This window comes from Rhinatrema bivittatum, chromosome 4 (genome assembly GCF_901001135.1).
Source record: "Rhinatrema bivittatum chromosome 4, aRhiBiv1.1, whole genome shotgun sequence".
NCBI lineage: Eukaryota > Metazoa > Chordata > Amphibia > Gymnophiona > Rhinatrematidae > Rhinatrema > Rhinatrema bivittatum.
Genome location: NC_042618.1, coordinates 106,006,798 through 106,032,366, shown reverse-complemented (window position 1 = coordinate 106,032,366; position 25,569 = coordinate 106,006,798). Strand labels below are relative to the sequence as shown.

At 45.7% G+C, this 25,569-nt stretch overlaps 1 protein-coding gene across 1 annotated transcript in view; it reads right to left on the bottom strand.

Annotated features, from left to right (window-relative positions):
- The window catches only part of RTF1 (RTF1 homolog, Paf1/RNA polymerase II complex component), a 209,203-nt gene that overhangs the window by 122,838 nt on the left and 60,796 nt on the right, over nucleotides 1-25,569 (bottom strand). The window contains exons 6-8 of the mRNA XM_029598616.1: nucleotides 20,902-21,013; nucleotides 19,625-19,763; nucleotides 2,476-2,653 (exon numbers count right to left, since the gene is read on the bottom strand). Of these exons, the coding sequence (XP_029454476.1) occupies nucleotides 2,476-2,653; nucleotides 19,625-19,763; nucleotides 20,902-21,013 (429 nt within the window). The remainder of the gene's footprint in view (nucleotides 1-2,475; nucleotides 2,654-19,624; nucleotides 19,764-20,901; nucleotides 21,014-25,569) is intronic.

Sequence of the window (25,569 nt, the reverse complement as noted above, 5' to 3'; positions counted from 1 at the left end):
CTCCATCATAGAGAGTTGTGAGAAATTCCCCTGCATGCACTGACATTATTATGGAACGTAGAGTTCCCATTTGGAAATGAATCACACACAAATATCGATTAATACCTTTAAGATCCAAGATGAGTCAAAAAGACCCCTCCTCTTTCTTGGGAATGACAAAATAAATATAATAGCACCTTCTATTTTCCTTCGATCTGAGAACAGGAATTATGGCCTTCAAATCAAACAGCTTCCTTAAAGTAGTCTCCACTGCTAGTCTCTTTGATAGAGAGTTGCATGGAGAGACCATAAAGGCATCCAGAGGAATTTGGTGAAATTCCAGAGCATAGCCATCTCGCACCATGTCCAGGAACCACTGGACCGTCGTAATCTGGACCCATCTCTGATAAAGGAGAGACAGACTACCGCCTATCTCCTGCACCAGTAGGCAAGCCCACACACCTTCATTGTGAAATCAAGATGCTCCAGTCCCGGAACCCATATCCTTACAAGGCTTTCTAGGCCGAAAGGACTGAAATCTTCCATAAGGACAAGATCTTTGAGCAGATGCTCCCCTGTAAGGACAAAAACCAATGGGAATCCCTGAAGCAGCCCTTCACCTCAAAAGGATGCGGTGCTGCCTTCTTGTCCTCCGGTAAACGAGGAACCTTGGATTCCCCCCAGCTATTCGCCATTTTTCCCCCAATTCACTGCCAAAGAAGAGGGAACCCTTAAAAGATAACCTTGTGAGATTGGACTTGGAAATAGTGTCTGCCAAACATTTTCGAAGCCACAACTGGTGTCTAGCCACTATCATGGAAGCCACCCCTCTATCACCCATCCACACGACGTCACAGACCGTATTGGCTAAGAATGTGGCAACCAGTTCCATCACCGATCTGCCTCAGACCCAGCTCCTTGCATCTCCTGAGAGAGACGCAAGCCAACCCGAGCCACCATGCAGCAGCAAGAAGCAATCTGCAACTGCAGTGCCAAGGCCTCAAAGGCTTGCTTAAGAATAGCTTCAATCCTATCCTGAGCATCTTTTAGCGCTGCCTCTCCATCCATCAGAATGGTGGTTTCATTTGGCAAACAGTGCATACCAAGGCATCCACCTTCAGAAATCGCAACTGATCCTTTGCCTTGGGACCCAAGGGGTTCAAACCCGCTAAAGCGCACCCCCCCCCCCCCTTTAAAATTTGCCTCTAGGGCGCTCCATTCAAGGACAATCAACTCTTAAATTGGATCCAGAAGGGGAAAGAAACAGGATGCCTTGCATTAGGTGACCAATATGAGATCTTTCTTTTACAAGCCTGCAGCATCACCTCTGTTCACACCACACATCTTCAGGGTCTGAATCAGACAACTAATCTTTGTGAAAAAACTGGAGCAGAGTCCAGTGTGGTTCAAATCAGGTGGAATTCAAATCCCTATCTGAGTCATCTGAGGTATCATGATCCACATTGCCTGGAATATCACCAGGATTACCCTCCCCTGCAGCACTTGCCTGCAGTGGCTCACAAATGGGAGCCCCAAGCATGCTAACCTCTCTTAGTAGGTTGCTTCTCTTTTGCTGGGCGCCCCTGCAGAAAAGTTCCACCCAGGAAAAGAAAGATTCCAACTGGGTCCCACAGGTCCAACATGGACACACTCTGACCCTTCTGCCAGAGATGTCTCTTATCAGGAACAAGGGGGGAAAGGAGACTTATCCGCTGTGTTGTCTTCTGCCCCACACTCCTCCTGAGGGAATGGCCCAACTCACTCCCTCATCTGCAAACTTTTTTTTTTTTTTTTTTAAGTCTACCCCTGTCTGGCTCCCAGACTTAAAATGCTCAAATGAGGGATGAACCAAAATGGGTATCACCCATTCTCTCTTCTCCTCTCTCTTCTCCTCTCTCTTCTTTTTTTTTTATACTATAAGCAATCCCCTTGCATGTCTACCATCTGCTAGAAATGGAAAATACTGGAGGGCTGATGTCGGGGCAGGGCAATGTGTCTGACATCAGTGAGTCAGTTTTACTCAGTCTCTATCTGCTGGTAGAGGTCCTTAACCTACTTGTATGGATTGGCCTGCCTGAGTGCAGAGGAAATTATATATATCAGTCATGTCACATTTAAAGATAAGTGACTTTGGTGCATACATTTTTTTTTTAACTGTTTAGTAGATTTGTGAATGATTTAGAAGGAGAGATTATGAATTTATTTTTGATGGGAACACTTTGTAATCCTGCACTTTATAACTGATATAGGCATATATTTGGTGCATGGAACATGATGTACTACCAATTATCCTAATTTTTTGACAAGTCAGTGGAGCTGAATATAATTGTGTATGTTTACCACCTCTCACTTGTTTTCCTGGAAATATAGATAGCCAAACATGAAAGAACAGAGTTTGCATAGCATTGCATCAGCTATCAGCAAGAAAGGCTCTCTATAAAGCCACACAACTTGCAAAAAGCTGCTGCTGCTGCCACTGCTGGAAAGAACACTTACCCTGTACACTGGTTTGCTGTTGTGGTTTCCAATACCTATCCTCACAAAACAACCTGCAACAGTTTTAGCAAAGAAGGGCATATGACACCAACGTTCCAACTTATGCCGGGATAACCGTACTCTGTTTAGTTCCTCTGGTAAAGAAACTGGTTGGGATTTGGGTGGGATTTCTTCTTTCCTAGGTTGGGAAGGAGAACCAAAAACGTAAATCAAAGCACTAATTAAACAAAAAGTTATACTATATTTCTTTTAAAACGTATCACCAAATGCAACTTTTCAAATAAAAGAACAATTATGCAGCCCAAGCAGAATCAGAGCAGTTTTGAGAAAGCATGATGAAGGGCATTGCAGGCCCAGAAAGTCACTGAAGCTGAACATAAGACTGGTACAGAACATAAGCTCAGGTCTTCTGCTCCCTGGGTTGGAGCTGGGGATGCTATTAAGGCAGTGTTCACAGCTCTGGAGGTTGAGAGAGGCAGTAATTGTGCAATACCCTCAATCATAACATTCTTCTTTCTACTTTACATCAAATTGGCATTAATGGATCAGTTCATCAATGGTTATCTTCTTTTATCTCAAAGCGCCCCCAAAGAATTACAATGGGCAAGTTTAAATCCAACTGGTATACAACAAAAACAGGAGCTCCACAAGGCTCAGCCCTTTCCGCTCTGCTGTTCAATATATATCTCTTACCACTATGCCGTCTTCTTGCTGGTTTAAATCTAAATTTCAAAATATACGCAGATGACATACAATTTACAGTTCCATTTACTGATAACCTGGTCTAAAACATTTTCTCTATTACAACTTCACTTATCCTCAATAAAAACTTGGTTGTCGCATAATAGATTAAAACTAAATACATCTAAAACAGAACTAGTGTATCTATCTACAGTTCCAAAGTCAATTCATCAACCTCCTCAATCCTTCTTATTCGAAAAACAACATATTCCCATTAAATTCCACGCAAAAAACTTAGGAATGATCATAGACTCAAGATTATCTTTAACCAAGAACATCTCAGAAATAGTAAAATAATCATTTTTTTAAATTCACATATTGAAGAAACGTAAACCGCTATTACTTCCAAACGACTTTAGTCTTGTAACTCAAGCACTGATTCTTACTCCGTTAGATTACTGTAACTCTCTATATCTTGGCTTACCATCTTCTACACTTCAACCGCTGCAGCTTGTGCAAAATGCAACTGCACGAATGTTATATAATGTATCAAGAAGAGATCACATCACACCAATTCTGTACCAGTTGCATTGGCTCCCAATACCGTTCCGCATATCATATAAAATTTTATCAATGATTCACAACTTACTACACAATCCCAATTCAATCTGGTTATGTTCTCTATTGAAAATTTATAAACCCAACAGACAGTTACGATCTATGAATAAATGCATTTTAGAAATTCCATCAATAAAATCTGTAAGCCTGGCACTAACAAGAAAACGAGCTCTCTCAGTAGCAGGTCCCATATTATGGAACTCGATTCCGTCTAACAGTATCCGTCTAACAGTATCCGTCTAACAGTAAATCGTAACGAATTCAAAAAAGCATTGAAAACTTATTTACCTGTGCTTACAACATATCGCAATAAACTGTCAAACCCACCTGTTACTAAATAACTGTTACTAAGTCATTGTAATTGTATATATATTTTAAATGATGTAAGTGAATGATAATGTGTATGTTTTATTTTGTAAACCACCTAGACGGATAGATTACTACCCCTTGGTGCGGTATATAAAAAAAAACAACTTTTAAATAAATAAATAGTGACACCTAGTAGCTGGATTTAGAAATAGACATTTTCCTTATTTGTTAATTTCCTTTCCATTATCTTGCGACACCAGTCCAAGCAATACATGTGGGTTGTTTTCCCCCTACCAGCAGATGGAGGCAGAGAACACTGTTTTCCTAGCATGACATGATTGCCAGTAATTAGAGGTGATGCAGCTCAGGAAAATTCCAGTATACAACTGTCAAATCTCCAGAATCAGACGCAACATCTTTAAAAGATGGAAAAGCAAATCCTCTTGGTCTCCATGCGCCCCCTAAATCGAAAGGAACACTGCACGCAACAGCAAGGATAACAGATGAACAACCAAACACACCCAGATAGCACATGGAAGACTCGTTGCAATGTGACCCCAATGAAACAGGCCCTGCTTCCTAGGTGGGCTCAGGACTGGTGGACCAGGACTAATGGAAAGGAAATTAACAGGAAAGGAACATTTCTCCTTCCATGGCGTCCTGCTATACCAGTCCAGGCCATACATGTGGGAAGTACCAAAGCTCTACCAATCCAGGTGGGAAGAAGCAAGGGCTGCCTTGAGAACACCAGTCCTGAAGATCATGTCCTTCTCAGCCAAAACTTCCAAGCTGTAATGCTTAACAGTATGCAGGGAAGACCAAGTGGCAGTCTTGCAAATACCCACAGGAGTGACTGCATGTACCTTTGCTGAAGAGGAAGACTGTGCTCATGTAAAGTGCACTTAGAGTTCCTCAGGAGACCCCCTGCCACCAACAAGATAGGCAGAGACAATTGCCTCCTTAATCCAGCAAACCGGAGTGGCCTTGAAAGCAGCTTCTCCTTTACGAATAAGACAATTAACCTATCAGGCTTGTGGAAGTCATTAGTTATTTCCAACTAATGAATGAGCAATTGGCGGACATCCAAACATCGGAAAAATCAGAACTCATTCCTTCATCCTCCTGATAAAAGGCCAGGAGGAAAACTTCCTAATCGATATAAAGGCAGGAATTGACCTTTGGCAGAGAAGGCGGCACTGGCTGAAAAATGATCGCACTCGAGGAAGTCACTAGAAAAGGATCAAGGTAAGAAAATGCTTTAATTTCAAAAATCATCTAGTGGAGCAAATGGCTGCCAAGGAGAACCCTTAACACCTCAGGGAAACTAGCAACATTAGGGATAAGCCAATTCCTAAACGCCACGCAGATGCCCTCCATAGCAAGAGATGGCAACCATCTCTGCCTTTACAGAATTGAAGGCCAAACCCATATCCATGCCTTTCTGGAGGAAGTGCAGGATACAAGAAAGCAGAGTTGCTTACCTGCAACAGGTGTTCTTCTAGGACAGCAAGATGTTAGTCCTCACGCATCATCACATAGAACCAGCATGGAAAACCTATGTCAAACTTTGGCATACTCAGCATGACCAGCATGCCACTATCCACGTGTCCATGCCATGTCTCCAGTCTCTTAACAGAGTTAACGAAATAATAAAATAAACATAAGGAAGCCCAACCCCGCAAGGTGGTGGGCAGTTTTGTGAGGACTAACATCCTGCTGTCCTAGGAGAACATCTGTTACAGGTAAGCAACTCTGCTTTCTCCTAGGAAAAGCAGGATGCTAGTCCTCACATTTATTTAAAAATGTTTATATACTACAGGCTGCTCCCAAACAAAAAAGACCAACAGGCACCTAACCAGGTGCCAACAGCACAACACAGATGCTGTTGGTACCAGAGGGAGACAGCCTGAACCCAAAAAAAGGGGCCTAAGCAGAAACGGTTGAGTTTTACAGCTGAAAGATTCATAAGAACATAAGATATGCCATATTCTATCAGACCAAGGATCCTGTTTCCAACGGTGGCAAATCCAAGTCATAAGTACCTGACAAGAACCCAAACATTACATAAATCACAAGCTACTATTGGTTATTAATTACCATAATAGCAGTTTATGAATTTTTCCTCTAGGAACTTATCCAAACCTTTTTTCAGCCCAGTTACACTAACTGCTGTAACCACATCCTCTGACAATGAATTCCAAAGCCTAACTATGCGCTGAGTGAAAAATAATTTTCTTCAATTTGTTTTAAATGAGCTACTTGCTAACTTCATGGACTGCCCCTCTGGTCCTTCTATTATCTGAGAGAGTAAATAATCTATTTACAATAACTTGTTCAAATCCTTTCATGATTTTGTAGACTTCTATCATATCCCCCCTCATCATCTCATCTCCAAACTGAACAGCCTTAACTTCTTTAGCCTTTCCTCATAGGGTAGCTGTTCCATGCTCCTTATTTTGGTTGCCCTTCTCGGCACTTTCTACATTGCAGCTATATCCTTTTTGAGATGCAGTGATCAGAATTGCACACAGTATTCAAGGTGTGGCCTCATCTTGGAGCGGTACAGAGGCATTATGGCAGCCTCGTTTTATTTGCCATTCCATAAGAACATGCCATACTGAGTCAGCATCCTGTTTCCAATAATGGCCAATCCAGGTCATAAGAACCTGGCAAGTACCCAAACACTAAGTTTATTCCATGTTACTGTTGCTAGTAATAGTAGTGGCTATTTTCTAAGTCAACTTAATTAATAGCAAGTAATGGACTTCTCCTCCAAGAACTTATCCAATCCTTTTTTTTTTTTTTTTTTTAAACAAAGCTATACCAACTGCATTAACCACATCCTCTGGCAACAAATTCCAGAGTTTAATTGTGCGTTGAATGAAAAAGAACTTTCTCTGATTAGTTCCTAACATTCTGTTCTCTTCTGTGATCACCACAGCACGCTGAGCTGATGATTTCAGGACAGACTGGTGCAAGTTACTATCATGTCATCCACTCCTGTCCAGACAGTAGTGAGAGGCAAAAGTATGGAGAGAACTCGTCTCAGCCTTGCAGATCTCATCCACGGGGACCACTCAAGGGGGGCCACTGACGTTGCCATGGCTCTGACAGAATGAGCCTTGACATGGTCCCCAAGCTGCAGTCCCACCTGAGTATAGCAGAAAGAAATGCAATCTGCCAGCCAGTTGGACAAGGTACCGCAACTCCGAATCTATTCCTGTCAAAAGAGACAAAGAGTTGCATAGACTGCCTATGGCCTGCTGTTCACTCCAAATAGAAGGCTAAGGCTCTCTTGCAATCCAGACTGTGTAAGGCCCATTTTGCCCTTGTGCGAATGAGGTTGACTGGTTAAGATGGAAATCCGTCACCACCTCAGGTTGGAACTTAGGGTGCGTGCGCAAAACCATCCTATTATGGAAGAATTTCGTGTAGGGTGGATACATCATTAAGACCTGAAGTTCACTGACTCTGGGCACCAACGTGACTGCAACCAAAAAGATAACCTTCCAGGTCACAAGAACACAGTGTCTTAAAAGGATCTTTCATGAGGTGAGCCAACACCACATTGAGGTCCCAGGAGACAGTGGGGGGGCCTCAGAGGTGGCTTCAAGCTGTAGCAAGCCCCGCATAAAGTGGCCCACAATGGGTTGCACAGAAATGAGCAAACAATCCACACCCTGGTGATAGGCATCGATCGCACTCAGGAATACCTGAACGGAGTTGGTCTTTAAGTCAGTGTCCTAAAGGTACAGGAGGAATTCAAGCAGCTTTGGTGCAGAGCAGGAGAATGGATCCAGGCCACAGTGCTCACACCAGGTGGAAAAACTCTTCCACTTCAGGCCATAAGCCTTCTTAGTGGAAAGTTTCCTGGAAGCCACCAGGACTCAAGACACATCATCGGAGAGGTCACGGAGCTGCAAGATCAACCTCTCAACATCCAGGCCATCAGAGACAGGGCCTGGAAGTTGTGATGACGCAGTGTTTCCCAATCCTACGTGATGAGTTCTGGGAAGGTCTTCAGACTGTTTAGTTCCTGGATGGAGAGATCCTGCAAGAGCGGGAACCAGATCTGCCTCGGCCAGTGCAGAGCTATAAGGATCATAATTCCCCTGTCCTGTCGAAGCTTCAGAAGAGTCTTCAAGCACTAGGGGAAATGGAGGATACAGCATTGCCCCAGTGGCAGGCAAAGGCATCTGAAGCTGGTTTGCCGTCCACCTTGTACAGAGAGCAGAACTGATCCACCTTCCTGTTGCAGAGGGATGTGAACAGATCCACGTCTGGGGTTCCCCAGCGACGGAAGATTCGATCTACCACCTCTTGTTTCAGGGACCACTCGTGAGACTGGAAGGCATGACTAAGCCTGTCCGCCACCACATTCTCTGTCCCGGCCAGGTACATGGCTCAGAGCTCCATACTCAGCGACAGAGCCCAACACCAGATCTGAATGTCTTCTTGGCACAGGAGGAACGATCCCGTACCACCCTGCTTGTTGATGTACCGCAATACCACTTGGCTGTCGGCTGTATCAGAATCACTTTGAAGACCAGCCAATCTCTGAACACCCAGAGTGCATACCAGATCGCACAAAGCTCCAGGAAGCTGATCTGGTATTGTGCCTCCTGGGCGGACCACAAGTCCTGGGTGCTGAGCCCTTCAACATGGGCAACCCACCCCAAACTGGGCGCATCTGGAGTTAACACAATCTGGACAGGGGGACCTTGAAAGGGCACCCCCTGCTCCAAGTTGATCAGACTCTCCCACCAAGACAAGGAGTTCCGGAGAGGCAAGTAATGCGGATGCAGGCGTAGAGGTCCTGGGTGGCCTGCTGCCACTGGCACTGCAAGGTCCACCGAGCTCTGCGCATGTGCAAGCGAGCTAAGGGGGTAACATGGATGGTCGCGGTCATGTGCCCTAACAGTCGCAGCATGTGATGCGCTGAAGTCAGCTGGCTCTGATGGACCATTCCTGCCAGAGATGCCAACGTGAGTGCACGATCTCAGAGAAGATGCGCTCGAGCCTGAGCAGTGTCCAATCTGCCGCCAATGAAGTCCAGCTGAGGCGATGGGTCAAGATGGGATTTCAAGTAGTTGATAATAAACCCCAGGGACTCTAAACACCCGAACGGTCAAGCATAGCAACCGCACCACTTCCTCCAATCATCCAGGTAGGGGAACACATGTACCCCCACTCTGCAGAGGTACACACCCACCACAGCCAGGCACTTGGTGAAGACGCATGGGGCCGAGGCCAGGCCGAATGGCAACACACTACTGAAAATGTCGCTCGCCCACCACAAACTGCAGGTATTTCCTGTGCCCATGGAAGAACCCGATGTGGGCATAGGCATCTTTTAGACTGAAAGAGCAAAGCCAATCTTCTCTTTGTAGGAGGAGAATCAGGGTGCCCAGAGAGACCATCTTGTACGTTTCCCTTTTTAGAAACTTGTTCAAGGATCTCAAGTCCAAGATATGACAAAGTCCCTCTGTTCTCTTTGGAATCAGGAAATATCGGAAGTAGAACCCCGTCCCCACTGACTCAGCAGAACAGGTTCCACAGCCCTGGCCGTAATGAGGGTGGCGAGCTCCGAAAACAGTATTTCCTGATGCAAGGACTGACCCCACGAGGGGCACAGGGGAGAGTCTATAGCAGGGGTGGGCAATTCTAGTCCTCGAGGGCCACAAACCTGTCGAGGTTTTAGGATATCCTAATGAATATGCATGACAGATCTGCATACAACTGAGGCAGAGTACATGCAAATCTCTCTCATGCATATTCATTAGGGATATCCTGAAAACCAGACTGGTTTGTGGCCCTCGAGGACCGGAACTGCCCACCCCTGATCTAGAGGGACACCCAAAAGATTCAGCCAGTACCCTTTTTTTTTTATTTAGATTTATATTCAGCTTTTTGCACTTTTTTCAGCACTTCAAAGTAGATTATATTCAGGTACTGTAGATATCTCCCTATCCCCAGAGGGCATACAATCTAAGTTTGTACCATCAACACACAAATGACAAAACCCACTGGTCCGATGTAATGCTGGGCCAACGATCCCTCGCAGCCAGTCAAAACCCTGCAGCGGGGGCTGTCTGGGGCAGCGACTGAGGTTTGGGGGTCCACTGCTGCCTAGCACAGCCCCTAGATCCCACTCACTGGGCTTGAGTGCGAGAAGTTGGACAACCACCGCAAAGGCATCTTGCTGCTGTTGGGGTAGTTGCTCGGACAGTTCCTGGACTTGCTTCCAAAGGTTCCGAGAATACTGTGTCATGTACAGCTGGTAGGAGTTGATCTGGGCAATCAACATTGTGCCTGAAACACCTTTCTCCCCAATGCATCCAGTGCCCTATGCTCCTGCCATGGAGGGGAGGAGGCATGGGTGCGAGACCACTTAGCCTTCTTAAGAGCAGATTCCACCATGACAGACTGGTGTGGGAGCTGACGTTTCTCAAACCCCATAGCCTGCTGGACCAGGTAGAGTGCATCAGTCTTCCTATTGACTGGAGGCACGGAGAAGAAGTGTTCCCAAATTCTAAGAAGCAACTCCTTGAAAATCTCGTGGATGGGAACTGTCACTACCTCCTTCGGAGCATCCACAAACTAGAGAACTTACAGCATCTTGTCTGGTATTCTCCTCTGTTAAACGCTGAAACAGAATAGCCTCAGCCACGACTCGCACAAACCCAGCAAAAGTCAAGTCCCCAGGCGGAGACCGGCACCGCTCCTCTGGAGGAGACTGATCCAAGGGAAGGTGCTTTGAGTCATCAGAGGAAGACTTGGAGGTATCATCGCCCCACGGGTTGTAAGGGGGCATCATCACTAAGATCCCACGGGAGCGCCCGTGGGGAAGGCCTTCCCAAGCTCAACGACTTTGGCACCGAGAGCCCCGAAGGACCCAGAGCCGGACCGGGTAATGCTAGCCACAGAACTGAAGGTCTCAACGGCCCCTCCGGCCTCAAAGGCCCCTCCTCCTCAGAGGATTTCACAATAGGGATGGCATCAGGAGGCGGCAACAGTGGCCATTGGGGCATCGACGGCACCCTGGCCACCAGCATTAGCTGCGTTGGGAGGGCGCCAAGGAGAACTGAGAATCTCCAGTAGCAGTGCCAACATTGACTGTGCAGGCTCCGGCACCAGTGGAGGCGCTTGAGGGGCCGGCGGCTCAATGCCCTGCAGGGCTCGACCAACCATCAACTGCACACTATGCTCAAGCTCCTCCTTGAAAGCTGTTGAGGACAGACAGCCTGAAGAGGGGGCGGCCAGATTTCCCTCAGAGCCCCGAGGGGAACCAGTACCCGGCACCAAAATCAGTGGGGAATGCCTCGGACCCCCGGCCTCAACAGAGGAAATACCACCTTGTTGTGGGGTCGCTTTGGTAGCATCACAGCAGATGCAGTGCCTACCCGAGCCTGGTACCATGAGAGGACAGAGACCGGTGGCGATGCTTCCGGGACTTCCCACTGTGCTCTGCCCGGTCTTTCCCCAGTGCCGAGGAAGGAGGAGACAAACGAAGTTCTCGAGCAAGAGGGGACAGACAGCGGCCAATCCCCAGCACCCCTCTCCAGTGGAGGCCCCGGCGAAGGGGTGAACGCAGAGGGATCAGTGTCCATCGGTTTCCCACGTCCTTTCGGCATCAATGCTCCTGATGCCAATGTTGAAGGTTCGGACTTTTTGGATCTGAACAACTTCATCTTATCTAGGCAGGCACGCCGGCCCTTGGGAGTCATCTGGTTGCAAAATAGACAGTCCCAGGTGTCATGTGATGCCCCCAAGCAAAGGATATACACCTCATGCAGATCTGTGAGGGACACAGTCCGAGGGCACTAGGGGCACAGATGAAAACTAGGTCTGCGCGCGGTCGATAACCAGTGGATACCAGAAGATGGCACTGCTGGGAATCGACAGCACAGAAGGTAAAAAACAAAAACAAAACAAAAACAAAACTTACCACGCTGCCAACTATAAAAAAAAAACCAGGAGGATTGACAGAGACCCAGCGAGGAAAAACTTTCTGAAAAAAAGAGCACGAGCTCTACAACTGCACTGCAGAAAAGAAGAGAGTGAAGAGGGACCCTGTGTGGACACATGGATAATGGCATTCTGGGCATGCTCAGCAAGCCAGTCAGTTTCTAGAAACTTTGACATAAGTTTTCCGTGCTGGGCTCCATCTGATGTCACCCATGTGTGAGGATTGCTTGTCCTAGGAGAAATCCCCAATCTCCAGGGAGACCAAATGCTCTCTACACAAATTCTCAAAGAATAGCCAAACACAGATATAGGCCAGAGAAATGGGAGTCTTCCTAGAATTTAAGAAAGTAGAAACTAGCAAGGTAGAGTAGCCCTGGTCTCCACTCAAGAGTCAGGCTTGTGAGACAAAATTGAGCCAGATCTTCCATACCCCCGGGCCCTAAACCAAACAGACCCAGAGTCTCTTGAGGACGTAGGGGACCTCTCATCTCTGGTACAGGGCTTCCCAAATCTGTCCTGAGGAACCCACAACCAGTCGGGATTTCAGGATATCCACAATGAATATGCATGAGATAAATTTGTATATACTGAACCTCCATGATATGTATATTTATGCATATTCATTGTGGATATCCTGAAAACGTGACCGGCTGTGGGATCCCCAGGACAGGTTTGGGAAGCCCTGCTCTAGTTGCTTCCCAACAAGGAAAGTCAAAGGATCTCCCTCCGCTGGCCAAGGCTGAAAGCAGCGCATTAGGCATCGACGTGCCAAACTGACAGAGTTGAAGAACAGAGGGACCTTGGTAGATTCTTTTTTGGTAGGTTGCCATTAGATCTATGTGGCGAAGACCACATCCTTGAGTAATGAGCTGGAAGACCTCCTGACAACTCCCACTCCCCTGGGTCCAGAAGAGTCTTGCTGAAGAAATCCACCTGCACATTCTCCTGACTTGCAATGTAGGCTGCTGACAGCAGCTAAAGATTTTGCTGTGCCCATGGAAAGAGCAAGCTTGTGTCAGACACTCCATGACTCCTGGTGTTCTCCCTGGTTGTTTATATAAGCCATCGCTGCTGCACTGCCTGAGAGAACAGTTACTGCCTTGTCTTTGTGGATTGGCAGGAAGTGCTGTAACACCAAATCAGATCACTCAGGCTTCCAACCTGTTGATCAACCATGAGGTTACTACTGGAGTCCACTGACTCTGGGTTACCTGCTACATGGAATGAGCACCCCCAATTAGACTTGCATCCGTTGTCTCCATTAACAAGGCAGGCATCAGCAGACTGATGCCCCAGAGGAGATGATGAGTAGGCACTACCCACCAGCAGAGAGAATCTACCACCGATGCCAGTAAAGGAAGACAGATCCCATTAATTATAATGTATAATTATGAATGAATGTTATATAACCCGCACTGGACAACAGGTTTGGAAGTTGTGGGATATAAGAACATACAAATAAATAAAATTATATGACTGAGGAGACCATCACAACAGAAGGGAGGCCTGCAGTGCTCTCATATGGGCTTTGGCCCAAGAAAACAAGATCCAGTGTTGCTGCCATCAGATTGAGAATCTGCAGATAGTCCCAAGCCATTAGGGCGTGCTGAACAGCGAATGTCCGCATCTACTGAACCTCTTCGCCCTGTAGGAAGATATCCCATGTTTAACTATCGAAAGCACCCAATATGAATTATATAGCCAAGAAGTGTGCTGACCAGTATGCTGACAGACCAAAACACTGTCACAGCTAAAGAAAAGAAACTTTGCCCAGATGTGAACTTTAAACCAGAACTGAAGGATACTTATCAAGACCTGTCTGTTTGTAAGCTCCTGTGTAAATAAAACCAAGGCAGAGGGACAATGCAGAAACAAACTCATAAGCAGAAGTCATGGACCAGCTAAGGGAAGTCCAGAGGTCAAAGGGACCCCCACCCTTGGATGAAGGGCAACATTCTGAAACGGAGAAAACGCTGATGCTGTCATACAGCCGTGGTCCAAGATGTGGCAGGACCCGCCCCCCCCCAAAAGAAAAGGGGAGGGGGAAAAAAGACCTGCAATGCGACAAAGACCCTCCACCCACTACATGATTATGCACGAGCTTATGCATATTTATCAGCTGGGAAGTATAAGATTGGGGGGGGGGGGGGCAAATAAGGAAAAAGGAGTGGATCTGAAGCAGTCCAGCAGCCCCTGCTATCGAGGAGGGAGAAGACTAGACATGGTCAGGAGACCGGAGAGAGGAGGTGCCCTGCCTTGAATCGAATGGTGGTGCGGAGTCTGAGGCAGTGAGGAGCCAAGAGCAGCCCTGCCAGTACCAGACCTGGAAGCAAGCCTCCTTCCCAAACAGTTCTTCAGACTTCCAGCCAGAGCCTGCTTCAGAGGTAAACCCAGGGAAATCATCTGAAGTTGGGACCAGGGGTAAATAAGTTAACCATAAGTATTAATATATTAGGCAGGCTAAAGTTTATGGCATGTTTTAAACCACCCATGGTACAGAACCTGCCTTAGGGTAAACTGGAGCTTAGTAGCCAGGATATCAGAGACGTATTGTTGTTATCGTCTAAATGCTAATCCTGCTATATCTGATAAATAAAAGTCTAATTCTGTGGACAGCACATTGTCTCTTCCTGAACTTAGGATCGTGAAATGAAGTGGGAACTGGAAATGTCCTGTAGCAGACAGGTGTCTGTACTCCTAAAACTTACTTCCAGTCCATTAGACACACACAGCCAACATGTGTATCGAGATGTGCATCCCAATACTGAAGAGACTGGGTGGGGTGGAGATTGCTCTTGGCTAAAACCATGACCCAGCCCAAGATTTCTAAGACCTAAACCACTGGTCAAGATGCTCAAAAGGCTCACCCATGGATTTAGACCAACTCAACCAGCCATCCAGATATAGATGGACCATAATGCCTTAGTGTCTCAAAAAGGCTGTGACAACCAACAAACTTAGTAAAGACCTGTGGGGCTGTCGCAAGTCCGAAAAGCAGTGCACAAAAATGAAGATGGTCTTGTAGAAAGCAAACAAAAATGGAGAAAACACTGATCCCCTAGCCAGGTTGAAATGTGGAAGTAGTCTTCAGACAAAACTAGAGAGCACAGGTACTCTCCTCACCTTACTTTCACAAGAAGTGACTGAAGTGTTTTTATCCAAAAATAGATAACACGCAGAGTCCACTCCTATTGAAAAAGTTGCAAATAACTACCTACCTGATGCCCCAGGAAGCAGTCTTGCCATGTCTGAGTGCAAAGCACAACTGAATCCAGAGGAATCAGAAGAACCAGCCCACCCCACCCCCCCAATCCCTTTTTTTTTTTTTTTTTTGACAGGATCAATTCTTACCCTTAGCCAAGAAGGAAAAAAAAAAAAAAAAAAAAGTACAATTCCTACTACATCACTAAAAAGTGACCACCCTGTGAGCTGAGGCAGCCTTAGCAGCTCTGGACCAGATTATTAACCAGTAATTACAGCCCTAATACAAGCCTTTCTATAACAGGGAGCTTGCCCACCCCATACTTAAATCAGAAGACTACCCTCCTTTTGCAGAACCAGAGAAGTCTTGTGGCCACTCAGAGCCCTGAAAAATCAAAGGATATCCAAAAAGAATGCCATTACCAATTGTATGGGAGGCACGTTATTTTCACAAGAGCACTTGTGACATCAGCCAGCCACAAAATAAATTTGGGGCTGAACAGGACTGAATAGTAAAGCCATAGGAAAAACCACAAAACCAATTTCCCTACCCTGAGGATTCTTGAGGTAACACTACTTTTTATCAGGACAGTACGTGTAACAACCACCAAGACAGAACTTCTAGCCAAGGCTTCTGGAATAAATGCTGATGTGCTGCCTCAGAAAGCAGATGTAATTTCACAATGTTACTCACACCTCAGGCTGTGCCTCATGGACTCCCATTCTAAGCACCAATGCTCACAATGAAAACCCTGGGCAGAAATATGAGCCCCTGTTTAAAAAAAAAAAAAAGGGCACCCAACCAGACTCTCAGTGTTGAATCTGCCATCTAAGATAAGACTGCACATGATCAACCAAGGACATACTAAGATTTTCATTAAAAAGGGAGGCAAATCACCATGCCTTCTCCTCTGATGGCACTGTATCCTCCATTGGGGAAAAGGTTGGACAGAATCAGGCTGAACCTCAGGCTCCACCTTGCCAACTCTGTGCCAGGGAACAGAAAAAAATGCAACTAATCTTTTTTTTTTAATTTCTATTTTTATTGGGAAGTTGAATGTGTGGCCTCCAGAAAATACTGCTGTAAAGCGGGTTGCTTACCTGTAACAGGTATTTTCCTAGGACAGCAGGATGTTAGTCCTCACACATGGGTGACATCATCTGATGGAGCCCAGCACAGAACTTTGATCTCAAAGATACTACAGCTCTCGAACATGCCCTACTGAGCATATGCAGCTGTAGTTATCACCCTGCTCCCTAGACAAAAGTCCCTCAGTCCATGATACAGCTAATACATGGAGAAACCAACTCCCAGGGGAGGCAGGAGGGTTTCATGAGGACCAACATCCTGCTGTCCTAGGAGAACACATGTTACAGGTATGCAACTCTGCTTTTTCCTAGGACAAGCAGGATGGTAGTCCTCACACATGGGTGAATCTCTAGCTATAGGCTATCTGAACAGGAGAAAGTGGGAAACCACACAGTGCTGAAGTGCTGCCTCTCTCCTTTGCCTGTGAGGCAGCTGATCTTCCAGTGGTAAAAGCCTGGAGAAGAGTTGGTTTCTACAAGAAAAGCCATAGAAAAAGACACACAAAACCTCCTGCGCAGCAGCAGCAGGAGTGATGCAAGTGCAAGCAGAAGCAAGCTCCAATCACAGAAAACAGTACAAAGCAGGGTTCCTGAGAAGTAAACCCTGATACAGTAGGTCTAGAACCTCCCAGATACAGGAAAAACCTAGAGATGTTGACAAGTGAAAGACTTTTGTTAGAAGACTGCACAGTTTCAGTCTGTGTTAAAAAAAAAAAAAAAAAAAAGCAAAAAACAAACTGGGGCTCCGAGCCCCCCCCCCCCAGAGAGAAACTGCAGTCCGCTGACATCTGAAGGACTGAATGATTCTGCAGAAGAGTGCCCAAGTCTGGCTGGTAGGCATAATGGGCAGAAGAAACCCAAGCAATGCTTGGAAGAACAAGCAGCGAACCACAGAGCCTGGGACAGACACCGCATACTGAAGCATCAGACCTAGCTGACTGTGCAGGACAGCATCAAGGGTTTCAGGGCATGAAGGGCAATCCCTGAAACAGACCTGTAGCCCAAAACTACCAAACAGAATGATGAACTAGGCCTGAAGCTCACCCAAGAATATCTGTGAAGAACGGGCTCATATATGCAAGTTAACCATGTTACAAACTAGTTCTGTTTATTATGTTTTCATTGTAAGAAATAAGAAACCCCCCCCCCTCCTTATTTCAGGTCTGTTCTTCTGTAAACAGATGTGACATCACTGATCTAATGCCGGTATATAAACATTTTTAAATAAATATATCCTGGCACAGGATAGCACAGAGAAGCAGGAAGGCCCTTTGGACAAGCTAGAGAAATGAGAAAAGCTAAATGCAGTATTGGCCAGAACATGGTGAAAATATATGGAAAATGGTGGTGTATGCTGCCCCGCAGGTATAACCTCTCCCCCCCCCCCGACAATCCAACTGGAAGTCGGAAGGAGCAAAGAACACAAGGAAGCAGACTGGTGGACTGCCGGGGCAAGCACAAGTCACCAGGTTGTCTATCAATCCCCACAAGTGAACTCACTGCTGAATCCAGCAGGGAGTTTCCCGCTGAGATAGAGAAAGCCCCCAGCCTGTTTGGAAAAGTGGAAACTGAGAGCAAATGCCCCAGGGGAGAAATCCCGAAAACGCCACTAGGAGACGGGAAGCCAGGGAGTCGCATGCGCAATCCCCGATAGAACAAGATTTCATTACCGAGCTGGAAACCCGAAGGCACCATGGCAAGCCCAGGGCGATCTAGGAACAGACTGCCAAGCACCCAGCTGAGGTATCACTACCCCAGCCATGAGTGCATAAACATCCCCCCCAAGGAAGTTGCATGACCCAGGTCTCCCCTGTCCACAGACAGGGTGATCCCAAAAAGGAAGAATAGTAGCTTGCACACTACAGCGAGCAAGAGCAGCACCTCTGTTGCTGGGTCACTTGGCCCCAAACTCCCTCAGCCATGGACATGGCAAAAGGGTGAAATGCATGCTCACCTATTTGATGGACTAGAACTCTCCTCACAGAGGAGGGTCCTGCAGGCAAGAATAAATGGTGATAGCCCCTAAGAAGAGACGCTCAGAGGCCAGCAGGTATCAAAGTGACTCCTGAACAGGGGAAACCCTGGAGAGTCACCGAGGAACAAAACTAGACAGGCTCCCTCAAGAATAGACCTGCTGTGTCTTAGAGTGATCGAGGGAGAGCGCTACCACTTGACTGGTTCTTGGGGCTGGCAAGAAACCAAGAGCGAATGCCAGCCAGAGCAGAGCCATCCAGCTACCGGACCAAGGCACCTCTGAGAGACCGGAAATCGCCTCAGGAATTCTCGACTGGGGGAGGGACACTTAGGTACCACCATAAGAGAGCAGGGCAAAATCTTAAGGTAAATGCTTCTTTTTTTTTTTTGTAATCCCGCTAGCACTGTGCTAGCGAGGGGATAGTGTCCACATCTGCTAGGGAGACGGAGAGATAATGAGGAGCTGAGGTCACGGCAGGGGTATATCTAGGGTGACGTCAACTTTGAAATCTGACTCAGTCTCCCATCTGCTAGCAGACGAGCACATAACCCACTAGTCATGAGTCCATCTGGCTACATGCTAGGAAAACTGGAATTTTCCTGAGCTGCACCACCTGTTAAGTATTAGCATTGATGTCACACTAGGAAAACAGTGTTCTCTCCCTCCATCTGCTGGTAGGGGGAAACAATCCACATGTAATGCCTGGACTGGTGTAGCAGGATGAGTAGAACCTTCAATTATAGGGTTCCAGAAGACAACCCGGTCCATGATCCCCAGCCAAGGACTAACACTAAAATGACTGGACTGGTTAGAGATCTAAAAATTGGGGGGGGGGGGGGGCGGGCTCATGGTGCTAGATCCCAGAAATGCTTGCAAATGTAATTACTGATTGTGTCATCCGCTGCATATTTTAACACATTCAACTACACCCATAGTGGATGATGCAAGCATAGATGTTTGTCTTTGCTTCCCTTTAAATTTATACGTGTATGTTGCTAACAGATAGCATAGACACAGCAGAAAGGACTGCTTTCATTCCTAAACAGTAACACTGTTTCATATACTGCTAACTGAATAGGAAGGGGTAAATTACATTTGGAAGGGGGAAAAAAAGCTATTTTTCTTGGAGGTATTGCACAAAGGACTTAAACTCGTATGGCACTTCATGAATATCAACAACTCTGTGCCTACAGTTACAAACTCGTCAAATGGTAATTAAGAAACCATAGATACCCCCACAGAACACCTGCACCAATTTCTAAGAAAGCACCTGACCTATAATGCCCACTGCAGAGAAAGTAGACTTACTCTTCCTCTTCATCAGATGAGGACGACCTGGAGGAGTGATCACTTTTTTCACTGGACTTGTCGTCCTCTTCTTCCTCTTCATCATCTGAGTACACCTCACTTGTTTTCAGTGGTTGTTTTCTTTTTGCAAGCAGCTCCGCTGAGTAAGAAAGCAAGTACCAAGTCTTTAGTAAATTGGAAACCTCACCAAAGCAACTGATCACCAAAAATAAGCATATGGGTCCCAATGTGCCATTTTGAATTTAAGTGTATTTTATTGTACAGTATATGTTTTATCTTGTTCGCTGCCTAGGGTTGAAAGTGGCATATAAGAACCTTTTAAATAAATAAATACATACAAATACCAGGAAACTATATGTCCCTAACAGCGGGTACATGTGATAAGAGAAAAAAATAGGAGGGCAAAGTATTCAGTTAGATCCCAATTGGTGGTAGAGTAGGTAGTGCTCTCTGCTTAGTTCTGTGCTGCAGGAAGAGGCCTGTGGGTTCAAGAAAAGGGGCAACCAGGTTTATTTCCCCCAGACTTGATGTTTAAGAAGAAATGCAGCTTCTAGTAAAAGGAACCTTTCTTTTCCAGGCTTTATAGTTTAAGGAGAGAAGGAAGGAGAAATAAACGGTTCTCAGGAAAGGAGTTACATATTTTGGATTCAAGGAAATTCGTGTACTAAGAGGAATCCAAGAAGTCAAAGATAGTCCACGGGAGTAGCTTGAATGGATACCTGGAGTCAAGGGAGGGCCCTGCATTTTTTGGATTTATGCATGTTACTTTGTTACGGTGCTTAATGAACACTGCCAGAAGAAAGTGGGTTTTCCGTCAACTTATCACTATCTACCAAATCATACAAAAGTGAACCTTATTTGGAACAACAAATTCTGGTGTGGACGGTCATTAAATAAAGACTAACGCAGTGCCATAATAGTTTTAAGGGCCTGAAGCAAAGCTTCCCCTCTTGCTGGAGAAATCCCAGGGAGTCCATGAACTGGTCTATGGTGCAGCATTTCCTAGAAGTGCCCCCTTTTGGAAAAGATTTGGAAAGAGGAGATACAAGAAGTTAGGACAACATGAGAACCTCACCACTGGCCAGTCAGAAACCTAATAGAAGCAGCAGTTCCCTGGGCTCAGTGAAGCCAAGTTGAATGATTCATCATTTGCAAAAAAGGGATTAAAGAGGGAAAAAAAAAAAAAAGACTAGTATTTAAACATTCAGAACCCACAAGACAAGGAAAGAAGTAGAAATAAAAGTTGGAAACTAAAAATAGTAGCTCTTTATATATACCTGTTCTGTTTTTCTTTTTCTCTCTCTCAGCTTTCAGCTCCTCCATGGCCTGAGATTTTTTGTCCAATTTCTCATCCCGTTTTGATCGTCGTTCTTTGTTGTGCGACATCACCTGATGAGGATTAACAGAGCATTACAATACCCAGACACACCAAGAATACTGCTGAGAACTTACAAAAATGTGGGGTTGCCCTAGTAACAGTTGAAAATGATGAAATTCACTTAAACTCTTAAAAACAGTCTCTCCTCTTCATCCGGTTAGGCCAGTCAAGACAAATGGGTTATGCTCATCGACCAGCAGATGGAGACATCAGCCTGGCTGATTTTACTCCTTATAGGCATCTGTATTGAAATCAGCCTGTCAGTATTCTCCGTCTCCAGCAATTAGTAGGCAAGTAACCATTACTGTGGACTATGACCTGGTAGGCAGAAGTTGGAAGCTGCTTGGAGGGCTTCTGCGATTAAAGTTTTTCTCCCTCCCTCCGTTGAGCAGGGTCCTTAGGTGGTTCTCTAGCTGTGGCTTAAGGAGAGTTTGGCTACAGAGGTGAAAGCCTAGAGCTCACTCCTTTGAGAAGATTCAGGATCAGGGGACTTCCAGGGGGCAAGGGGGGCTCTCTTCCCTTTATGATTTTTGACCCTCTTTGGCTTGGGCTGTTATCACTTTAGTTTAAAAAGAGTTTTACAGACACACACACACAGACACACACACACACAGACACACACACACACACAGACACACACACACACAGACACACACACACAGACACACACACACAGAGACAGCATTTGGAGAGGAGACTTGCTACTTCAACAGCAGCAGCAATAGAAGCTTTTGCTATTTGGAGACGTTTGGCCATGTTTCAAGGCTTCTCCAGCAAGTGAGTCACCAAGGTAGAAATGCTTTCCTTTGGAGAACAAACATGCTCAGCAAGATGGTGCTGGCGGCAGAGTGCAGGAAAAAAAGCCACAATCTGCATAGCCCTCAACCTGAGGAAGGCACAGGCAAGTAGCACTACAAAAATGTGCTACAAGTGCTTGGCAGCAGCTCCAGAGCCATGATTTCCGGCCCCCAGGAGTTTCTGGGATCGGAACAGATGGCAGGCTACAGCTCTCCAGGGCGCCTCAGACTTTGAAGAAGGCCCAGAACCCATTTTGCAACTGCAGATCAGCGAGGATGATGTCAGGCTTCCTCCTCTCAGCCCAGAACAGTGAATTGGGTCAACAGTAGGAAATATCAGGACTGCTCTTGCTCCAGTATCTGAAGTTTCTTCTGTTTTGGTCAGATTTCTCAAAATAATTTTTCAAAGGAATGCAAGCTTTCTGTATAGGGCTGAGCACTCCATGTATGTCCCTAGCCTTTCCAAAGCTCTCTGGTTCATCCACATCGCAGAGTAGAAAGAGGGCCAGATCAAGGGAGGACCAGAGGCTACCAGAGGGGGAGGGCTCGCTTTCAGAGGATACCTTGGATGAGTTTAAGGGCCTGTGAGATAATAGTGATGAGTAGGGTGAGTTGCCCCCCCAAAAATGAGTCAAACACTTCAAAGCTGCGCCTTTTTCATGAGGAAGACTTGCCCTTCTGATTATGTGGTCTCTGCGAAACTGAATATTGGGAAGGGCAAGGAAGAAAAGTCCCCCAACCCATGTCTGAGGACCCTATTATGGCTATTATCCAAAAGTCTTCCAGGTTTTGTTTTCCCTTCACCAGGCAGTGAAGGATTTAATTGATTTGGAGAGTGTGACATTAAGAGAACCACTATTCCAGTTGAGGATGGAGCTGCCCTTAAGGAAGCTCAGGATAGGAAGATAGAATATGTGCTTAAGGAAGCCTTTGAGGCTTTTAGCATGGCTCTTCAAATTTCCGCTTGATGCAGCACTGTGGTGAGGTATGGTCTCCATCTTGCCCAGGAGGTACAAAAAGATTCTGGCGAGGACTCCTTCCAGCTGGAACCAGTGACTGTGTATTTGGCAGATGCCTGTTTTGATTTGGTACACTTCTCAGTAAGAGACGTAGTATTTATTATTGCTGCTCAGAGGCTCCATGGGATAGACAAATGTCAGAGAACCCCATCTCTATGACTAGATTAACAAAACTTCCTTTTAAAGGTAGACTTTTGTTTGGAGAGGAGCTGGAGAGGATGGCCAAGGCCTAGGAAGATTCCAAAGTGAAAAGACTCCCAGAGAATAAAGCCAAGACTCCATCTGTGAGTTTTTCTTCCTGTGGAAGATACATGGATCCCAGGAAGTTCAAACAAGGGCAGAGCTCAAGGGTGCAAATGTTCAGGTCCTATTTCTGTACTACTCCTTTTGTCCCAAATAGGGAAGTAAAGATGGACAGTCTGGTTCAGGAATCTCTAGAGCCTCCCAGTGATAACTTGGGGGCTCTCTTTCTGGTTCTGGAGATAGGCAGTCACCTACTCTGTGGCCTACTTCAATGAGTCCTGGACATTGTATGAGACAACTATGCCCTAAAATTCTCTCATCCTGTTTCAGATGCTTTATGGTTTCCCTATATTGCTTGCTGGCAAAAAATAGTGGCAGTGCCAGCGACTTTATGGAGAATCCTCGCTTTGAAGGTGGTAATTACTATTCTGAAGAATCAAGAAAGCTTAGGCCGCTATTCCATTTACTTTGTGATCCCAAAGATAGAGGAGTCCTTCCATCTTACTCTGGATCTGAAGCAGGTCAATGAGTTCTTAAAAGGCAATATTTAAGGATGGAATCCTTAAGATTCATCATTATGGCGGTACAGAAGGGAGAATTCCTTACCTCTTTGGATTTAACAGAAGCTTATCTGCATATTCCAATACAGCAGGATTACCAGTGCTTCCTTCGGTTTGCAGTTCTTGGCTGACACTATCAGTTTCAAGCCCTGCCCTTTGGACTGGTGATAGTCTTGAGGACTTTCTCCAAGGTGAGGGTTGTTGTGGCAGCAGCATTGTGCAAGGTATTCTAGGTCATCCTTATCTAGAAGATCTGTTGATAAGCTCAAAGCCACCTCTGGATAGTGTAGCAGTGATCCAGAGGATGCTCCAGCCAGATTATAAAGTTTTTAGGAAGCAATTAAAGGCAGTTTACTTCACTCAAGCCGATGGATGATGCAGGTTTAATCTCAGTGTAATTTTTCAAAAAACTATCTTATGAAATCTATTGATGTATTGTATTTTTTTTTTTTTACTTTAGAAAGTATTGTGTTTATATTATATTATTTTATGAATTTTTATTGTGATCCGTGCCAGACTGATCTCTGGAGGTAGTGGAATATAAGTATTTTTAAATAAAGAGTTGGGGGTGGATGGTCAATTTTCTCAAGAGCAATCTGCAGCTGTTAGATCCAGAAGTTGTGTTGCCAGGTCATTAATATCAACCAAGAAACCAATGGTGTAGTCCTATTTGTGGCTTCTCAGTTTAATGGTGATGGCATTGGATTGGCCACTGTTGGAAACAGGATACTGGGCTTACTGGACCCTTGGGTCTGACCCAATATGGCATATCTTATGTTCTTAGTCCCATGGGCGAGGGATCACATGCATCCTCTTCTAAGGGCCTTGCACTCTAGATGGAACCCTCAGTCCCAGGACTACTCCAGATGACTCCTGGTACCGGAATCAATCAGAACGAGTCTGTGGTGGTGGCTGGATTGCAGTCATTTGGAACTGGGAGTAGATCTGGAGGCCCCAGACTAGGTGATGCTGACAGATGCCAATTTGATGGGCTGGGAGGGGTTCACCGTCTCAGTCATTATGCTCGGGGACCACTGTCTCCAGTCTATCAACAGACTGGCTGCAAGAGTTATTTGGATGGCTCTTCAAGAATTCACACTGCAACTGAAGGATTGAGTAGTTTGGGTGATATGTGACAATGCCAGGGTGGTAGCGTACATAAATCAAGGAGGCAACCAGAGGTATGCAGGTTCATGAGGTGGACGCGATTCTCTTTAGGGAGGAGAAAAATGTCAGCCTTTTCAGGATCCCATATAGCTGGGGTGGAGAATATTCTAATGGATTTTCTCAGTTGACATATGATAGACCCAGGAGAATGGTGTCTGCCTCAAGAAGCCTTCGACCATATCATCGCCAGATAGGGACGCCAGTGCTGGATTTGATGGCATCCAGCCAGAATTTGAAAGTTTGTAGGTTTCACAGTTGAAAAGGGAACTCAGTCTTCTGGAATTGATGCCCTGGTTCAGAACAACCAACAGAGGGAATGCTTTGTATTTCTCCTCCATAGCCCATAATAGGTCGAGTTCTTCCAAGGTTTTCAAGATTTTATTTATTTATTTAACAGTTTTTTATACCGACCTTCATAGTAGATAACCATATCGGATCGGTTTACATTTTAACAAGGGTAAAACTAAGGTAACAATTCTGGTTAATAATAGATAAAGGAAAAAGGAATAAGTCAAAAGTTACAATCAACAAGGAATGTAAAAAACTTGGAGGCTTGAAGGCAAGCTGGAAGGAAGATAAAGGCAGGTAGAATAAATATAACGTGATACGAATAATTTAACGGGTTAGAGCATATGCTTTAACCTGGAGATGCCAGTGTCCATTGTTCAGGAAGAAGTGTGTCAAAAGACCTTGTAAGAAGTGAGGCTCAATCTAGTGATTATCCGGAGGATCTGGGAAGGCTTGGTGAAAGAGCCACGTCTTTAGTCTTTTTCTGAAGGTT